At 39.8% G+C, this 19,893-nt stretch overlaps 2 protein-coding genes across 3 annotated transcripts in view; one reads left to right on the forward strand and one right to left on the reverse strand.

The window, feature by feature from the left end:
- The window catches only part of TARP (TCR gamma alternate reading frame protein), a 59,399-nt gene extending 55,767 nt beyond the window's left edge, over nucleotides 1-3,632 (forward strand). Inside the window, exon 6 of the mRNA XM_074379805.1 lies at nucleotides 2-3,632. Within this exon, the coding sequence (XP_074235906.1) occupies nucleotides 2-24 (23 nt within the window). The 3' untranslated portion in view covers nucleotides 25-3,632. The remainder of the gene's footprint in view (nucleotide 1) is intronic.
- The window catches only part of STARD3NL (STARD3 N-terminal like), a 48,469-nt gene continuing 32,201 nt past the window's right edge, over nucleotides 3,626-19,893 (reverse strand). For both annotated transcript variants that reach the window (XM_003930752.4, XM_010341319.3), the window contains 6 exons: nucleotides 19,412-19,489; nucleotides 17,481-17,534; nucleotides 17,249-17,366; nucleotides 14,874-14,969; nucleotides 5,415-5,487; nucleotides 3,626-4,365 (listed from right to left, as the gene is read on the reverse strand). In XM_003930752.4, coding sequence (XP_003930801.1) covers nucleotides 5,432-5,487; nucleotides 14,874-14,969; nucleotides 17,249-17,366; nucleotides 17,481-17,534; nucleotides 19,412-19,489 — 402 coding nt within the window. In that variant the 3' untranslated portion in view covers nucleotides 3,626-4,365; nucleotides 5,415-5,431. The remainder of the gene's footprint in view (nucleotides 4,366-5,414; nucleotides 5,488-14,873; nucleotides 14,970-17,248; nucleotides 17,367-17,480; nucleotides 17,535-19,411; nucleotides 19,490-19,893) is intronic.

Consider the following 19,893-nt stretch of genomic DNA (forward strand, 5'->3'; position numbering starts at 1 on the left):
GCCATGGTGGAGGCCGGCAAGTGACTGAAATGGCGCCTGAACTCCAGCTCTGCTCCATGCAAGCCATGAGGAAACATCACGGAGCCCACTACACACGTGTGGAACCCATGCCACCTGAAAGGCGTTGTTTTCATGGAACCCATCTATTTCTCAAGGAAACAAAAGGTGTGTACCAAGATTTATGTGCAAGGATGTTCATTCACAATGGCACTATTTCAAAGAGCCCCAAAATAACCCAGATGAACAATCAGAAAGTCATAGGGTCCAACGTGCACCTTAAAAATATGTACCTGGTTTAACTCATTTCCCGTTCAGAAAAAGGGCAGCTCGCTACCAGTGCTCATTTCATTTTACATGAACATGCGCTTTGAAGCTGAAGTAAATCTGACTGGTTTTCAATGTGAAAATAAAACATAAAAACTGTTGTTGGAGTTATTTCTAAACAGAACTTGTCATTTGTCCTAATGCAACATCATACGCATTTCTGTTACATTAGGATTAGAGATGAGTATTTTGGGGGCAAATAAGACATGAGTTAAAAACTGGAAAATAGATGAGTGGTGTTGTGGTGCTGAGAAATAATATTCATAGCATAATCCTATTAATCCTATTGTGCAATAAACACATTTGAATGTTTACACACTTCAAAAACACTCAAATTCTTTAGATAAATCTGATGTACATATATAAGTATATATGTACATGTAGATATGTTCTCATTTCTCCTTCTTACACAGAGAATATACAATATACATTATTCTGCACATCTCTTTTCATTTATAAATCCTAGAGCTCTTTTTATGTCTGTATACAGGGACACTTCACTACAGGGATTTTTCTTTTTTTTCTTTTTTGAGACAGTCTTGCGCTATTGTCGAGGCTGGAGTGTAGTGGTTGATCTCGGCTCACTGCGACCTCCGCCTCCTGGGTTCAAGCGATTCTCCTGCCTCAGCCTCTTGAGTACCTGAGATTATAGGCTCCCACCACCATGCCCAACTGATTTTTCCATTTTTAGTAGAGACAGGGTTTCACCATGTTGGCCAGGCTGGTCTTGAACTCCTGACCTCAAGTGATCCACCCGCCTCAGCCTCCCAAAGTGCGGGGATTACAGGCATGAGCGAGTCAACTTGCCCAGCTAACTACAGGTATTTTTCACTGGTTATCATACTTTTAATCAATGTCTTGGTTTAGTTCCAATCTTTTGCTATTATAAAAAACACTGAAATAAGTAATAGTGTTTTATGTCATTTGAACATGTGCCCTGGTAATTCTGATAGGTACTGCCAACCTGCCCTCCATAGAAATAGCCCTAGTCCCTTCTGCAAAGTGTGTGTGCTGAGAGCGTACTGCTAACATTGAAGTTTTGCTAATTTGACAGGTGAAAATAGTATCACACTGTGGTTTCAATTTGCTTTTTTCTTACTGTGAGTGAAGATAAACATCTTTTTATGTTTAAGATCTATTTTATATTATCTGTGCCATATTTGCTCATGTCCCTTGACCATTTCTTTCTAGAGTAACAGTATAGGCATGACACTCATTTATTTATATGTGTGTCTGTGTATTTCTGCAGACAAAGATAAAACAAAATGTTCAATCTACGGTAGGTGGGTGAAAACATGACAAGTGATTGTGTGTTTTCTGTTTTCTCTAGTGAATCCTTTTAAAACGTAAACAGTTACATACATGAGAATTAAAACAATGTGTTATTGAACATTGAGAAGGTTTTTTTGTTTGCTTACAATCAGCTTCAGTTTGTGTGAAACATGTTATTTTGGAAACTGTAAGTAGAGAATCCTATCTGTAAAAGTAAGACCAAACAGACTTTAAAAAGATCAAATTCAATTTAGATATATTCCTTGATCCTCATGAATTGACTGGATCTCTTTAGGACAAATACCTGGACTCTCTAAAGAAATCTGGAATGATTTCTGCATTGGGAGAGGAAACTTTCAAATCACTAATGGCTTTGTGCGGCTGACATCACTGGCTGGGGTACTGGGCAATGCCTCCTGTGGTTTCACACTTCTTAGCAATTTCCTTCCCCAACGCAGGCTGGGCTGCCCGGAACTTCAGCAGTGTAGACAGGGAACGCAGTGGTGGTGGCGGAGGAGGCAGAGTGGCTGGCGGGAGGGTGCTGATGTGGCTGTGTTGTATTTTCTCAGGCTTCTTTTGTTTACGTGCTCTGTCAAATGTGGTTGATTCGTGGAAAATGCTCAAAGTCAAACCGGCCCCTACTGGCTGGGGCTGTGCAAGGGGTGGCTAGGGTGTTGTAAGCCAAAATGAGGACAGTTAAACCACAACCAACTTTGCTCACTTTCAAGAGCCCACGGCTAATGGAAATAAAATCTCCATCTTCACACATACACGATTGCTATCAAACACATTCTGCACACTGTGGGTAGGTGGGGCTCCCTGCATCTGCATTTGATATTCAAGGTTCATTAGCTACTAGGAGAGTTGGGAATCTGATGCCCAGGACTGTCCAGACACTGCACCTTGGGTCCATTCTCATGACACTGTTCCAAAGAGCAGAGGACATCTTGCATCACAGAGGTGATCCTAACATTCCATCCAGTGTCTGTACTTCCAGAAGTATCTGATTCAAAGACGCTACTGCCTTTAGTTTCATTTCCTCAGTGTAAACAGGGTGACACAAGACTCCTGAACCTATTAGGACAGGCAGATCATAGATGTGGGGAACAGGGTTTTGCTTCTTTCTCCATAGGAATTCCAGGATACAGAAGCCCTGAGTTCAACTGTGTAACTGAATGTCATAAACGGAATCATATGAAGTCCTTCTACAGAGACAAAATGACTTCAGCGCCAACCAGAGCAAGGATTACTAGAGGACATTAACATCAGATAAATGAGTGATAGGGGTCCATCAGAGGATTGCTCAGCAATGTGAGCATAAAGGAAAAACGGCTCCACTCCTACCCCACCAAAACATGGCAGAGTGGGTGTTCGGGCTCCTGTGCTGAATCTATGCAGTCCCAGGGGAAAATATAACTCATCGTTGAGATAATCACTGTAGGCTCCCACAGTCTGACTTCCTAGCATATTCAAATGCTATACCTCATTCCTCTTGGTCTGTGCTTAGAGAGCTGACTTCTGAGCCAGCTTTGGCTTCCTTTGAGGATTGGCAGCATCCTAGGGGTTCACCCCAGCATGTCAGGGTGAGAGCTCCTTCTCAGGTTAAATTAACAACCTGATGGGCAGCTTAATCATCATCTATGGGCTTGGTGCCTATGTAACTCCAATTCTGACACAGGAGATTCTCACTCAGATAATACCATTGAGTTCTAAGGTTTTAGTCTCAAGGCCAGACATTGGAGATTTTCCTCACCTTTTCTCCACTATGAGACGCTCATCCTGGTTAGACTCCAGCCTCCTAGCAAGCCTCCCTGTTGCACTGTTGAGATCTGATCCACTCTTAGAAGAAGCACAGATAGAAGTGACGTGATATGCACAAAAGGTCCGTTTCTACCCATGATCATCACCGCTACAGGCAATTAGGTTTTTCTTGAATGACACAATGAATGATGAAAGAAAACTAAGACATCCTGACTTCCCATGAATTATTAAGGGGAGTATTCATGTTTGAAAAAAATAACACACAGTATAATTTGGTTCATTTTAATTGAAATTGGCTGAACCCAAAGGAAACATGATATGAATGGTTCAAGTCATTTTGTGCATTCAAAATATGAGTATTTAGAATATTTCAGAACAATCAGAGAAAAACATGATTTCATGATAAAAATAATATAAATGACGGGTGACACTCTACACATATTCACAATCTCTCTTTTTTCTTTGCAAGTCCAACACTTTAGGTCATATACATAATGCAAAACAAGAAAAATAAAACTAGCCACAGTGACATGATGCATTCTATTATACTTTTTAAAACTGTACAAAGAGCACATGTGCATGAGTTAAAAAACACAAAGGGAATGTAGGGTGTTAAAAAAGAAATACAAAATAAATCTTGAGACGTAAAACAAAAAAATGCCATTCTGCAAATTGAAATAAAAAGGTATTTTGCTTACTAAAAAAGTGTTATTTCAATATATTAAGTCTTCTGATTAGGAATACGGCACAAGACTTTCCTCACCTATTCATTAACACATCAGACTCAAGTCTCACTGAAGAGAGGATGAATCATGACATTACCTTACAAGCCACAGGCAGGCGACTAAATGTGCATGGATATGGTACAATGTCTGCGAGGTATTACAATAAATAAATCTTTATTAGCTGTTAAAGTCAGCAGTGGATATCACCATTTTATTATCAACAGGGAGACTCCATTGCCAGCCTCTTTTTGCCTCCGATGACTTTCTGTGAGGGTTTTTCACACTTAGAAAAAGAGAAAAGACAAAAGTATTTGAGAAATAGCATTAAAAGACAAAATGCCACAGTCACCTTAGGTGTACATAAAAGTCTGTGTGCCGAAGAGGGGCTGTGACAGATACACGAAGGATCATGGGTGTGGCCACACTAGAATTTATGTTAAAATATTTCAGAAAAGGCTCAACTACCAGCACGCCCACATTTTTGCTTTGTGTCTACGTGACTGTGGTGGAGAGATGCGGTGGAGGTATGCGGGGGACTGAGGACGCAGGCACAGGGGCTCCAGGCGCCGTGACCTTGACTGCCTCTACCACCCAGTCAGCCTCTGTCCCGGCTTCCCAGTGACTTACAATCTGGCAACATTTTCCTTCTGTGGTTAAACTGTCAGGCAGATTTGCTGCTACTACAATTTACTTCTTTTGCCTTCTGTGTATGAGGTTGAAATGATTTTCATTGATGATTTAGAGGAATTTAACAATGTGTTTTACTTTGAAGCCCATTAAGCATGACTGCTTTGCATGTACAGCAGCTTGCATTTCAGAAGCTCCAAAATCCTTGAGAAATATCCCAGTGTGGGGCTGAAGTGGACCTGGTACCAGACAGCATGGGCCCAAGCCCCAGCTCTGCCCCTACTTCTAGCCATGCAACCTGGGATACGTGATCCATTCTATGCCTCTGCTGCCTCAGGCGTCAAATGGAGGTGATAACAGCACCTGCGTCTCACAGGACTGCTGTCCTTTAACAGAGATTACCACTTGTCATTGAAACAATGGCATGTGACTTGCATGTAGACATTCTGGCTAACTAAACAAACATAAATTCATCTTTATTCCTCAGAAATTTAGAAATCTGAGTTCGTTTTCAAACCTCACAAATGTATACCTATACAAAAAATGTTGAGACACTTGACATTAATATAATGTGACTGATAAATTCATTCAAGACGAATCTGGTTATACTTATATTCTTATTCTCTGAATTCTACTTTGTCTCTACTCAAAGGAAATCCCCATACTTAACTATTTTGTTGTTACAGTTTCATTTGAAAAACTTACTTTAACAAAAGTAGTACTCATAGTTCTAAAAGTGGTTTCTCACTGTCTTGTTTTTCCTCAGCTTCATCAGATCCTACATGGTACAGAAGGGGAAGAAGGAAAAGTATTTCATTCTATTACAGTAACAAACTATTTTAAATAGTTTAAATATGTTTAAAATTATAACATATACACATAAAAGCATTAAACATATGTTTAATCCTCAAGAGGTTTAGGTTAACAAACTGCTATTTGAAAGTTTTACTTTATTTCTTGTAAGAGGAAAGCCTTTAAACAATAATCTATCACTTAAACTAATCTGTCAAAATGGATTTCACTTATGAACAAAGAATATTCATGGAGACCAAAATTATTATCAATCACTGTTCTTCCTCCATCTCTTTGCTAACAAGCTTGTATATATTTTTTACATGCAAAAATGTTAAGCTTGGCACAAATAATTGAATCTAGGTGTTTCTAGCAATGGCTGGAGCAGGTGAGCAAGACAGCAGTGAGAGAGCACTGTGGCAGTGACCACTGTCTGGCCCTTCAGGATCAATGTCTAATGAGCTTCAGGATATTCCTAGATTTGACCTGGCCATTCCACTCTGGAATTCTTTCCTTAGGATATACCTATCCCTGATGAAATAATGCTTATTATTTATTATGTAGATTTTCCCACTAAAAATTAGAAAAGAAAGCTAAGTATGTGAGAATAGAAGAAAGGTTAATGCTATAGTCCCATAAAATATCTTGCATGCACTTAAAATTATGGTTATAGATAATTTGTAACAAACATAAAAATGCATACACTGTAAGGTAAAAGCAAATGTGTAACAAACAAAATTTTATATGCCATGAGATCACATTTGATAAAATTAAAAAAATACATGTGTACAAACAAGAAAGAGTAGGAGAAAATAACCACAAAAGTTTTATATATTTTTCTGGATATTGCAACATTTCTACCATAAACCTGAATTGACTTCATTATTTTTGAATTATAATTTTAAAAAGCAGAATGTGAATAATATAGGCAGCATGGGCACAATGATGTGAGTGCACACACCACGCACACACACAGAGCAAGAAGGAAACTAAACTGTCAACACTGATGCTATGGCTTAGTGTAAAGGATAGGTGATTTCTAATTTTTGTTCTTTCCACTTTTTTAAATGCATGACTTTCATAATCAGGGAAGGGGGATAAAACAAAAAGGGGAATCCTGAGAGAAGACCAAGATAGTAGGTGAGATGCCATCAATTCACACATAAAAGCCACAGCCTCTCCTAACCGCATCTGAACCTTGTTAGATAGCATACTTTAAAAAGGATATTTTTTTTCCTTAGGAGAATGTCTACTTGAATTATAGCCAAGGACAAACTTGGTATAGGGCAAGAATGCCTAAGAATCTGAAGAAAACATTTTAACCTCATAAATGTCACATGGTTACGTTGAATTTATAGGAAAATCAATAAAGACATAACTGTTGAATGTTTTACTTTCTAGCCTATTAACGCACTGTCCACCATAGAGGCAGGAGGTGGCGAACTGCCTGATCTCACTGTGGAAGGAGGCTGAGGAACATGGTTAAACCACATCTTCCTGTTCCCAGGCTCACTTTCACCTGCTAGGCCAGCGGCACTGAAACTACAATGAGTTGCTGTGTCTTGGAATTATCTGGGAGCCCTAAATAAAGCCAAACCTTTAATTAAAACATAACAGTATGTCTTCTTTACATATTTTAAAAGGGACTTCTGGCTATGGCCAAGTGAAGAAGTCAGTGAATCCTCTCCCTGACAAGCACCCCCAAAATGTGGCAAAATGGGCAAAACTAGGATCTCACCACTGGGAAAGTGACCAAAGGTATACAGCAACCGGAGAAATGTTTATGTCTGAAACACTGCAGAATTCAGGGAACAGCAGTGGTGTCTCGCCTGGAGCCGCTCCTGTTCCTCCCCAACCCCCTAATACCCAGCTCAATAGGCATGGAGGCTCTACCAGGATGGGGCAGGCCGTGGGGACTGGCAGCAAAGCTACTCCATTGAAGGGAGATCACTTAATTTGGAATGGGGAGCCACGTTCATGCCCAGTGACGCTAATAGTGAAGTGACAAATTCAGAGACAGGCGAGCAGAAAGGGCCAACTACTCTGGGAGCCTGAATTGTGGTCACCGCTGGGACAAGCACATGCCCGGCTGGGGCTGTCTCTATGCACAGAGGAGACCCGAGACAGCCTAAGCCAGCCAGCCAATTAGCCTGAGCTCTGAGCATATGCAGAGAGAGCAGGAAAGGACTTAGCGGAAAGTAAGAGCTGGGGGAGGACTTGAAAACGGCCTGAACTCTGAAGGTGCCGTCCGACCCGTGTACGTTTCTACCTGGCAGAGGACAGAAGCCTGGATCCAGGTGTTTGAGTGTAATCCTCTTGTCTAATCACTAACTAGGCTCTGCCTAATCAGTAAGCTCTAGACGTGGGTAACTCCCATGAAGCTAGGCTTAAAAATGCAGGTAAGAATTAAAAAGGAAAAAACACAATGGGCAATAAAACAAAAAAAACTGAGAGAAAACAGAAGCATCCACATCGTAGGATGTGTAGATTTCACGGATTTAGCACAGACGATTTACTAAACAAATCAAGAGCAGTAACAGCAAACTTTTATGAAGAAAATAAAAATCCAGAGTCACTTTATTTTCAGCAAAATACTTTTCATCAAAAAATACAAGATATGCAAAGAATTAAGAAAGTGTGAGCATTCCCAGGAAAAAAAATTACAGTCAAAACAACTATCTCTGAGTGAGAGAAAAAGACTGAAGAAGAGCTGAAGAGCTCAGAGACTTGTAGATAACATCAGGCATCAATCAACCATGTAATGGGAATCCCAGAAGGAGGGAAAAGTCAGAAAAATGTTTGAAGAATTAATGGTCTAAATTTCTCAAATTGGTTGAGAAATATGAATCTATACATTTTATAAGCAGAATAAACACAGATTAGGATACATACAAAGAGGTCAACATGTAGACACATCCGTGTCAACTTGCTAAAAGCCAAGGAATACATTCAAATGAAAACACAACATATCAAAATTCACACAATATCACAAAAGCAATTCCTAGAGAAAAATTTATGGCTTTAAATGGCTGTATCAGAAAAGAAAGAAAATAGCATCATACCAATCATATAAGTATTCACCTTAAGAAAGCAGAATTAAAAAAATAGAAATTGGCTTGGCACAAAATCAGTTTATAGTAAACTGATTTTGGCAAATGTGTCAACTCAGTTCAATGGGGAAAAGTTGTCTTTTCAACAACTGGTGCTGTTCAACTGGATATCCAAAAGCAAAACAATGAATTGATCCTTTACCTTCTCCACATTTGAAAGTTAATTCAAAATGTATTATAATTTTAATTGAAAGATGTAAAAGTATAAAACCTTTCGGAAGAAAACATCAGAAAATCTTCATGACACAGAGTTAAGGTAAAGAGTTTTTAGACATGACCACATATATTATTCATAAGAGAACAAATTTATAAACCACACTTAATCAAAATTTAAAACCTATGCTTCAGAAGACTCTATAAAGAAATGAAAAGGCAAACAATAGACTGGGAAAAATATTTGTAAATCATATGTTAAAGAACTTTTATCTGGAATGTACAAAGAATTCTTACAACTCAAGAATAAAAAGACAACACAATTACAATTATGGCAAAAGGCCTGAAATAGATTTTTCTCTAAAGAAGACTTATGAATTACATATAATAGAAACATGAAAAATATCTCAGTGTCACTACAGAGATACAAATTAAAACCACAATTGGATACCACTTTAAACCTGCTAGCCTGGCTATAATCAAAAAGACCCAATACTAAGCATTGGTGAGTATATGGAGAAACTGAAATGCACATACAGCAATTCCCCTTATCCCTGGATGCCTGAAACCACAGATAGTACTATCCCCCAAATATTATGTTTTTTTCTTATACATACATACCTATGAAAAAGTTTACTATATGATGAACATGACAAAGTTCTGCATAGGATTTTTTTTTCTTATTAAGTTTGGAACGGTCACTTTTTCACTTAAAGGAAGCATTTTATGGCTTCTCTTTGGCATATATGAATTGACGGAGTTACTACTTTGCCATTATTAAGTGAAATAAGGATGGCTTGAACACAAGAACTGTGATACCGGGATGGTCGATCTGATAACCTGGATGGCTCCTAAGTGACTACCAGGTGGGTGTGGATCCACAGTGTGGATCTGCTGGACACAGGGATGATTCATGTTCTGGGTAGGACGAAGCAGGACAGTATGCGATTTCATCATGCTGCTCAGAACAGCACACAATTAAAAACATAAGGACTTTTTATTTCTAGAATTTTCCATTTAATATTTTCAGACCTCGGTTGACCTCAGGTAAGTGAAACTGTAGATAAGAAGAGACTTGGAGGGAACGTAAAATAAAACAGCCATGATCAAGAACAGTATGACAATTTTTTAAAAAGTTAACAGAAACTTGCCACAGGATGTGGCAAGTCCTCTGTTAGAAATATATTCAAGAAAAATAAAAATAAACATCCAAACAGAGGCATGTATATAAATGTTCATAGCTGGATTACTTATGATAGCCAAAAGGTGGAAAAAAATCTAACTGTCCATCAACTTGTGAATACAGACAAAATATTGTATATCCATCTAATGGAATAATATTTGGGCATAAAGAGGAACAAAACACTGATATGTGCTACAACATGATTGGTCCTCAAACCATATGGTAAGCAAAAGAGGCTGTATGCAAAAAAAAAAAAAAAACAACCATGTATCATATCACTACATTTACATTAAATGCCCAGGAAAGGTAAATCTGTCAAGATACAAAGATCAGTGGTTACTTGGGATCAGAGGTAAAAGTGGGGATTAACTGCAAATGAGCATGAAAGAAGTTTTTCAAGTGATGAAGCTGTTCTAAAATTACTCTGTCATGTTGATTAAAAAACTATGAATTTACTAAAAATCATGCAATTATACATTTATAATAGATGAATTTTATTATATGCAAATTATATCTCAATCAAGCTTTTTAAAAAAGTGAACATTATTCAGTATCCCTGGCAGTAATTTTTCAATAATTTTCAAAATTTTAATTCAAAGATGGAAAAAACTGTGCTTCAAATCTATTTGATACACATAGGGTGATCACAGAAACGATCATTTAAACAAGAACACTGCTGAGAGCTACAGGGGATTCTAATAGTAACTACACAGGGGAACCAGAAGGTGGCAAGGCTGCTGCCTGGCTACTCTGGGGAGCTGGCAACCTAGAATTGTAATGAATGTCTTATCTAGACTTGCATAGGACAGGCTATATTATGCAATTGAACAACTCCTCATTTTAAGTTGGTCTTTCCATGGTCTAGGTCGGGAGGTGACAAATTATCCTTTCTTTGCCATCACAACTAGTTCATTTAAGTGCTCTGACCGCACAATTTCAACCCAGTCATCTGAGAGAGGATCATGCTTCCTTGTTCTTTCTATTGAATACACAGGGACGCGGGATGTGGTCTGATCAACAGGCAAGTCTGCAAACAAACTATTTGTATACCCTTTATAAGTATATCTAATAAACCATTGCTACTTCTCTGATACTAAAATTCAGGCTGCTCCTTCACAAGGAAAAATGCTAACATTTTTGTTTACGGTGCCTCTGATTTCTTTCCTTTTTCTTCTCGTCCCTTTCTTCAACAGTTAATAAGTCTAATATAAGCCAGGTATTGTATTAGGTGCTGGAGAAAAGAAGACAAAAAAGGCACGTCAAGCCTTTTTTGGACACCCTCACGTGTATTAGGGAAGTCAGTGCTGTAGCAGGGCAACAGCAGCTTAGAACCTCAGCTACTTAAACGCTTGAATTTTTAGCTATTGGCATAATGGAAAAGCTTTGCTCTAGAGTAGTCTTCTTTCTCCTACGTATATAAATTTCAGTAACAGTTTTCGATTTTAATTATTTCCTAAATTGAACATTCAGACAATGCAAATATAATAAGGTAATCCATTCTGACCACTCCTTCTCTGCCTATTACTAATCTGTCTTTTGTCAAACAAAGCAGCTACACAGTGCAACATCATGAAAATGTTTTCATTCTTCTTTACCTTCCTAACTCAAGGAAATAGTAGTGCTCCAGAGTACCACTAGGTGGTGGTAAATGACAAAGGTGAAAGGCCCGGATGGCTCCAAGAACTAGAAAGCTGGATGAGGCATGCTTGAGGCGGTGTTCCTAATGTCACTACTGTTCTATGTTCTGAAGTCTAGTTGAGAAAATACATTAGTACTGAGAAACTGTATTAGTCTTAGAAAAAGAAGTAGAAATGCATGAACTCTAATATGAACTTTCTTTTTTCAAAAAATCCTATGACACAAAACATCTCAATGAAATAATCCTTATAATGAGGCAATCAACGATTTAATACCTAATTCTAGTTTTTACTATTCTAGCAACAGATTTTCTACTAATCCATTATCTGTACTACACCTGGCTCCATGTTTGTGTGTTGTACACTGCTTTCACCAATAGTCCGGAATTTCAAGTTAACTTGGGAGTTCCTCTCGCACACTGCTATTTCACATTGCTGCACCTTCGATCGTTCAGCTCTTTCTGCCTGGAATCTGTTTTATCACTTGTGTGTGTGTGTGTGTGTGTGTGTGTGTGTGTGTGTGTGAAAATATTAACTAGGCCTAATACAGGGAATACAATGATGTAATCTCTAACTCAAGTTTACATCCCAGCAGTAGAAACAGACCAGTCAACATGGAAGGCAGTGCAGACAACACAGGATGATGGGGCTGGGGCAGAGGTCAAAACGAACACACAGGGGACATTCTAACTAAGACTGCTGGGAGTGATGGGGAGGGCACGCATGGCTGGAAAGAAATTGGGAACATGTGAATGGCGACTAGGATTGCAGAGGAGATCAGAATGGAAACAGCAAGGTGGACAGTGGCTGGAGGCCTCTAGAGCACAGCATTTCAGAGGAGCCATGAACAGCACACGAGAAGGCAGTCACAAGGTGAGAAGCTAGACAATGGTGACAGTGCCTACAGGGGGCGCTTTCAGCCAAGCTAACATCTATTGATTTCTTTATCCTTTATGCTAAGGCTTTTGAGCAGGGACTGGCATGACTAATTCTATATTTTCATAAATACCAAGAGGTATTTAGGAGTTATAAGCATGAACTCTAGCAGTGGACCCCAGGTTCAAATCCCAGCTACACCGCTTATTATCAGTGTGATATTGGGTAAATTGCCTCAATTCTCTGTGCCTCAATTTGCTCATCTCTACATTAGGCATAATATGAGTTTTACGTCACAGAGTGGAGGCAGTTAGCAAACATCTAATATGCCAGGCATTAAGAATATGAAAACAAGTTAGACACAATATGACAAGAGATCAGTGGTAAGACACAGAGCTCTAAGAAATGAATGTAATGGAGGAGTGATTAGACGCTACGGTTTGTAATCTGTATCTCAGAAGATAAGCAGATAAGGGAGAAGTCAATGACTGAATATTAATAATGCTTAGACCAGCACCTAACACTTAAAGTGTTAGCAATTTTTAAAATAATGTTTTTTTTTAACCAAAGAAAAATACATTTAACATAAAATTTACCATTTGAACCATTTTTAAGCATGCCATCTAGTGGCATTAAGTTCATCTATGCTGTCATACAGCCATCAACACCATCCGCCTTCAAAATGGCAACCCCTATTCTACTTTGTTTCTGTGAATTTCACTTCTCTAGGTACCTCACATTAAGTGAAATCATACGACAGTCCTTTTGTGTCTGGCTTATTTTACTTAGCATAATGTGTTAATAGTTCATATATGTTACAATATGTGTCAGAATTCCATTCTCTTTTTAAATAGAGACAAGGTCTCACTATGTTGCCCAGGCTGGTCTTGAGCTCCTGGGCTCAAGCAGTTCTCCCACCTCAGCCTCCCAAAGTGCTGCGATTATAAGCGTGAGCCACTGCATCCAGCTTTCCATTCCTTTTTAATGCAGAATAATATTCCATTGGATGTACATACATTGTGTTTATCCAGTCATCTGTTGACGGCTGTTGGAGCTGTTTCCATCATTTAGCCACTGTGAATACTGGTGCTATGAGCATGGGTATACACATATCTGATGTAGTCTCTGCTTTCACTTCCTTTGAGTACATACCCAGAGTGAATCATATGGTAACTTTATGCTTAATCTTTTAAGGAAACGCCATACTGTTTTCTACTGGGGCTATACCATTTTACATTCTCACCTGTAATGCACAAGGGGTCCAATTTCTGCATATCCTCACCAATACTTATTTTCTGTCTCTTTGTTTTGCTTTTTGTAACAGTCATTCTAGTGGGTAAGAAGTGGTATCTTGCTGTGGTTCTGATTTGCATTTTCCTAATGACTAGTGATGTTAAGCATCTTTTATGTGCTTATTGGCCATTTGTATATCCTCTTTGGAGAAATGCCTATCAAAACCTTTGCATATTTAACCAGGTTGCTTATTTTTGTTGTTGAGTGTGATATTTTTTTTTTTTTTTTGACGGAGTTTCGCTTATTACCCAGGCTGGAGTGTAATGGCGCAATCTTGGCTCACCGCAGCCTCCGCCTCCTGGGTTCAGGCAATTCTCCTGCCTCAGTCTCCCGAGTAGCTGGGATTACAGGCACGTGCCACCATGCCCAGCTAATTTTTTTTGTATTTTTAGTAGAGATGGGGTTTCACCATGTTGACCAGGATGGTCTCGATCTCTTGACCTCGTGATCCATCTGCCTGGGCCTCCCAAAGTGCTGGGATTACAGGCGTGAGCCACCGCGCCCGGCCCTGTGATTGTTATTTTTAACAGAGTACTGTGGTTGCTGGTTAGTGAAAGACAAAACCGGAGGCAGGGAGACCAAGGCTGCTGCAGAAACAGCAGAAAGTAATGCTGAAATGAGGTTGGAGCTGATAAGAAGTGGTAGGATTTGAATGAGAAAATGGAGGTAGAAATAAGGGAGAGAGGCTGGAAACAGCTTTGTGAATGATGAGATGTGAGCTATAAGAAAGGGGTGGAGCCAGCAGTGAGGCTCTGGTGTTTGATCTGGACAACTGGGTGAACAGTGCTGCCATTCTCAGACACAGGAGTCCTAGAGGGAGGCTGGTTTGGTGCTGAACAGGAATAATGAGAGCACTAGGACCCTTCCTGTTGTCTGTGTGTCTTCTAAGATACATACCACAAACCATGGTGTCTAATCATTCTTCCCTGACATTTATTTTTACAACTCTATGCCTTACTGCTGGTCTCAGGTGAGACTGTGCCTCACCTATTTTCACATTCCTAATTCCTGGCATGTTAGATGTTAGCTAAGTGTATTGAGAAATAGAGGTGGTAGGGGAAGGGAGGAAGAGCAGAGCCTTTGAGAGATACAAGCACAATAATATTCAAAGTTTTTTTACCTGCTTCAGATTCAGGAGGGGAATAAAACTGACCATCAGAAAGACCACCAGGTATAAGTGCTTCCCTCTCTGAAGCATCCTGAACTATCAGAAGTCCTGGAAAAGAAGAAATTCAGATGTTGGGAATGAGGTCGCCTTTCTGGTAGTTTCTTGGGAAGATTAAGTAAAATAAAATGGCATTATTTTTATAACGAAATACTTTTAGAAAAAGAGGTACTTAAAATATTTTTCAAGCAAACAGTAAGTTTCATTAACAGATGACAAACAACACTCTAAGGACAGATAACCAGGCAGTTTAAATAATTGTCTCATGAGGCTGGGCATAGTGGCTCACACCTGTAATGGCAGCACTTTGGGAGGTTAAGGATGGAGGATCGCTTGAGTCCAGGAGTTTGAGACCAGCCTGGGCAATAAGCAAGACCCTGTCTCTATAAAAAATTTAAAAATTAGCCAACTATGGTAGTGCATGCCTGTAGTCCCAGCTATTGAAGAGGCTGAGTGGGCGGATTGCTTGAGTCCAGTAAGTCAAGGCTGCAGTGAGCTGTGATTGTGCCACTGCACTTCAGCCTGGGTGACAAAGTGAGACTCTGTCTCAGATTAAATAAATAAACAGCCTCATCTTAACTCAGTATTTACCTCTTTCCCTTGTGAATACCCACCTTCCTACAACAAAGCACACCATCAAAACCAAAACACAAAGTAAAATAAAAAACACAGTCAGCTCCTACAAATGGTCTACTGGCTACATCTGGTGAGATATGTCAGATGTAAAGTACAATATAGGGATGGTCTTTTATAAATATACAAAGAACAATTAAGATGACAAAGAAATATTTGTGCAACAAGAATGTTTCAAAGAAAAGAAGTCTCTTATAAAACAAAGGAAGGGGAAGAAAGCAGGATGCCAACAGCTGAGGAACCCTAACATGTGAAAGGCCATTGAAACTTAAGTTCTTTTGACTGAAAGCTGAGCTAACCTTAAGATAAAGTAGGAAGGAGCACCAGGCCAAACAGCAGATGCCAGGTATGTGTGTCATACCTGCTACTGACAATGAAGAGAAGTACTATTCCAGGATTTTCATTAATTGTATCTTCTGCTTTATTAGTCACTTTGAATGTGGTTTAATCCCATAACCATTCAAACCTCAGTCATAGTAACAGTTGATATGTTTTCAGTAAAGTTCGGTTTCATATTTACATACAATTTAAAAAGACTTTGATTGCCTTTACTTATACCTTCTCCGTAATACACTTTCACAAAGGAATAGAGGGCAGAGGATAGAAGATACCCCTTGGTCTCATTAATGTGTTTTTAAAATCTACTCTCGAATTATAATTCTTTTCTTATATATTTCTTCTATGTAAATGAGATTTTCCAATAAAACCATTTGCAAGATTATTTTTCATCCTGATGTTTCTTGAAGTTAGAGTCATGCTTAACTTTCTGTAAGATACTTTTTTTTCCTATGAGGCAGGGCAAATTGAACCAGATGACTAGAAAAAGTATAAAAACAGCATGTCTTAAGACTGCATGGGTGTCTGAAACGAGCTTTGATAATTTTACCTTTAAGATAGGTGGGTGGGGCATGTGGGCTTCCATTAAGGACATTATATGGAGAAGAATTCCAGCTCGGTAATTTACCATAAAGCTCAATCAATCATTTGGCCTTCCTAGTTAACATTCTGGGATACTCAAAGCCACGATGAGATTATAGCAGCTTTGGCAGGACTCATGAGTACACCATGCTAGCTATGACTCAGCTACTCAGAGGATGGTAAAAGGCTGAGCATCGCTCTGGCTTGCTGTCATCCTCCTGTGAATAGCCTTCATCCTAAACCCCCCAATCATCTCCAGCCCTAGGCATTTAACGGTTCTAACTGCGGACCACCTGAAACCACCAACTAATGTATGGATGACCATGGGAGACTGAAGAATCACTGGCTTGTATTTAGCATAGTTGCCTCTACACACTTAAAATTAGTTTTATTTTCTCTGCTCCTAAACAGCACAGTTCTATTTACATGCACAAAATGCTTAGTGTCCTGCCTATTGCTAACGGGGAGAAAAGAACAAGGTGTCTGGGGAGAAAGAGGTGCTGGCTAGTTTTTGTTATTGCTTCAATGCCCTCTTCACCAGGGTTCACATTTTCTTCCCGGTGAAGCCCGGTCCAACAGCTAGAGAGGGGAGCTGATTTCTATTACTTATCTTTTCATCCACCCAACCCTTCTATCAATTTCTGCTGTAGCCACTAAAGAATGGAGACCCCACCACTGCCTAACTCCACCCATCGGTAGCTCCATTCACATCAAGACACCACATCTCTTCCAGCCTGATACCCAGCCAGGCTCAGGAGGCTGATTTGAGAGGAACTTACTGTTTTCTTCTTCTGCTTCTTGAGGTAACACTTTGAAATCTAGGAACCATGTCTCAATCCAGGCGAGTATGAATGAAATGATGGGCAGCACATAGCCAAAAGCCCCTTGAGAGAAAAGCTGGAAGAAAAGATATGACCAGGAAAGGGAAATGCAGTTACCACAAACTCACACTGGACAACAAGGCTTCGTCACTGAAGATAGTAACTATATAGAAAAAGTGGTAGGTCATACCTTTGAAAGGATCACTTTTGCTAGTAAAAAGGCACTGGTCACTGCCGTTGTCAACTGCAAGACACATGATCCAGCACTGTTCACATTAGGCATCTCACACTGTGAAGGCACCTCCCACTCCTCAAGAGACCCGTCTGAGCTAGGAGCAGGCAATGCCTAAAAACCTGTGTCTAGCCCTGCTCCTCCCCATATCACTCAGTCTCTATCCCCAAGACCCACACTGGAGCAAAACAGGCTTTTATGTGACACAATCCCAAATGACTGCATGTCTTCTCCCACATTTCGGTAGGCTGGTGTGCTGGGTAACTGTTTTATCCACCAGAAGGTACAATTCCAAAGCTTCTACAAGCACATGAAAAGAGACCAGTAAAATGCGTAGGTGGTGTCTTCCCAGGGGTTATGAAGCCCAGACATCTCATCACACCTGAGTCCTACCACTGTGTCCTTCAACTAATATTTTTAGCATGATGAAATCTGACCAAAATGAATACCAATAGTAGCTTGATTGACAGAAGGGTGGAAAGGGAGCACCAAGAATCTTGCTCAGTAAGTATTAACAAAGTTGCAGACACACACACACACACACACACACACACACACAGTAAGCTGCTTGGGAGAGGAGGTGGTTTAGCATTTTACATTCTGACACTAACTAACTTTACAGGCACTAAGCACTCTTTTCATTCCAGCTGACTTCTCCTCCTTTCAGCTTCTAGACTTTTCTCTGAAAATGTTTTTTTTAAACAAGAATCAGAAGCAATAAAATGGATTTGCTAAATTAGACTTATTCTTCAGATAATCTGAAAGCAGATATTGAAGACACTGTCTTACAGCTCTCACTGAATATCTGTATGTCAAACATGCTTCTAAAGCAAACATTGAGAGCAATGGTCTGACAAATACTAGCATACGTATGGGGACTCAGGAATACAATATTCCAAAGGGGTTTGATGTAGAAAACGTAGAAAAATGGGAGGGTACAATCATCAAAAGCTATGATGATATCAGCAAGAGAGTACTCAGTATTCAGGAAAGGGAGTCAAGTCTGGCCAACACTGTCAGCCTATATCCGTGAAATGAGAGCTTCCAGATTAACAGACAGTCTGATCTCTGCTCTGTGATTCTGCAAATGCTCAGAAGAGATGGCCCAGGCTGACGTGGCCCCCTGGTGGACTCAGGAGGGCAGCACAAGTCCTATTCCCAGCTGGACAAACCCAGGCCTGGGCCACCCAGACCCGAGGTCTCGCCCTCTAATGGCAGAACTGCAGGTTATTTCTGAGCAGTTTCCTCTAGTCTGAGGAGCTCAACATTTTCTTCCCACAAAACTGACTTACTAAAGCTTTGCAAAAGGTGAATATTCAGACATCTGTCAGGCAGAATTGCTAGTAATTCTTCTATCAATCTCTAAATATTTATTGAGGGTAGCAAAGCCCTCTGTGCCAGATGCAAAGAAACAGAGGAGTAAAAAGGTCCTTGTCCTTGAGAAGCCCAAGGCAACAACAGAAAGAGGGAGAGCTCTTCCCTCCAAGATGGGGGGTCAGAGGGAAGAAACGAGGGGGTTAAGGCTATTATCTAAATAAGTATGGACCATGTCATGAAAACAATCACTAAGCATTTTTAACCCAATATTTTCCAAGTATTTTTGTGACAGAGGTACCACTCCCATCTCTTACTTGCAAAATGAGGTAGAGGGTGGCTTGGTGTTGGGCTTCTAGATTCCTCATTTGGCTCAGCACCAAGAGACAAATTGAGTTACTCATTAACACTGGAAAGAAGCCCTGGAGTTTTAAGCCTACTTAAGTATGGAGGAAATGGGACTCAGGAAAGCTAGTGGGATTACAATCATATCTTCTCCCAGCCCAGACCTATTGAGAGCAGGACCTGGCCACCAGCACTGGAGGAGACGACCCACTCACACAGGGCATACTCACCGCTATTGCCCACCAATGGCGCAGTCTGCACACAGCGTATGCAAGTATTAATACTTTAAATCGAAAAACTGCCAAAAGCTGAAAACAATAAAGAGATGTTTTAAAAAATATATATATATAAATGACATAGCTTTATGAGGAACTCACCAGACTGTCTTCCTTATTGTGATTTAGCTAGAGACTAGTCTGTAAACCAGCATTTGGGAATCCCTTGCACTAGAACTTAATGTAAGAGCAAATTAGGTTTCACATTAATCTTCCATTATGAAAGAAAGAACAAGGCAAGAAAAAGGGTAGCATTAACAGGTGAATTTTCCTTTCAATGACTAGATATGTCCATGGGTTCTATTTCAGCCATGTGAAAGAAGAAAGGCTCTCCACCAAGAAAACAGGAATGGCTCCTTCTGCTGCCCTCCCTTATCTGTCATTCATTTTTTATTTTCTTGAGATGACCAGACAATTCCTTAGTAAGAGAGGGAGAG

This window comes from Saimiri boliviensis, chromosome 10 (genome assembly GCF_048565385.1).
Source record: "Saimiri boliviensis isolate mSaiBol1 chromosome 10, mSaiBol1.pri, whole genome shotgun sequence".
In the NCBI taxonomy this organism is placed as follows: Eukaryota; Metazoa; Chordata; class Mammalia; order Primates; family Cebidae; genus Saimiri; species Saimiri boliviensis.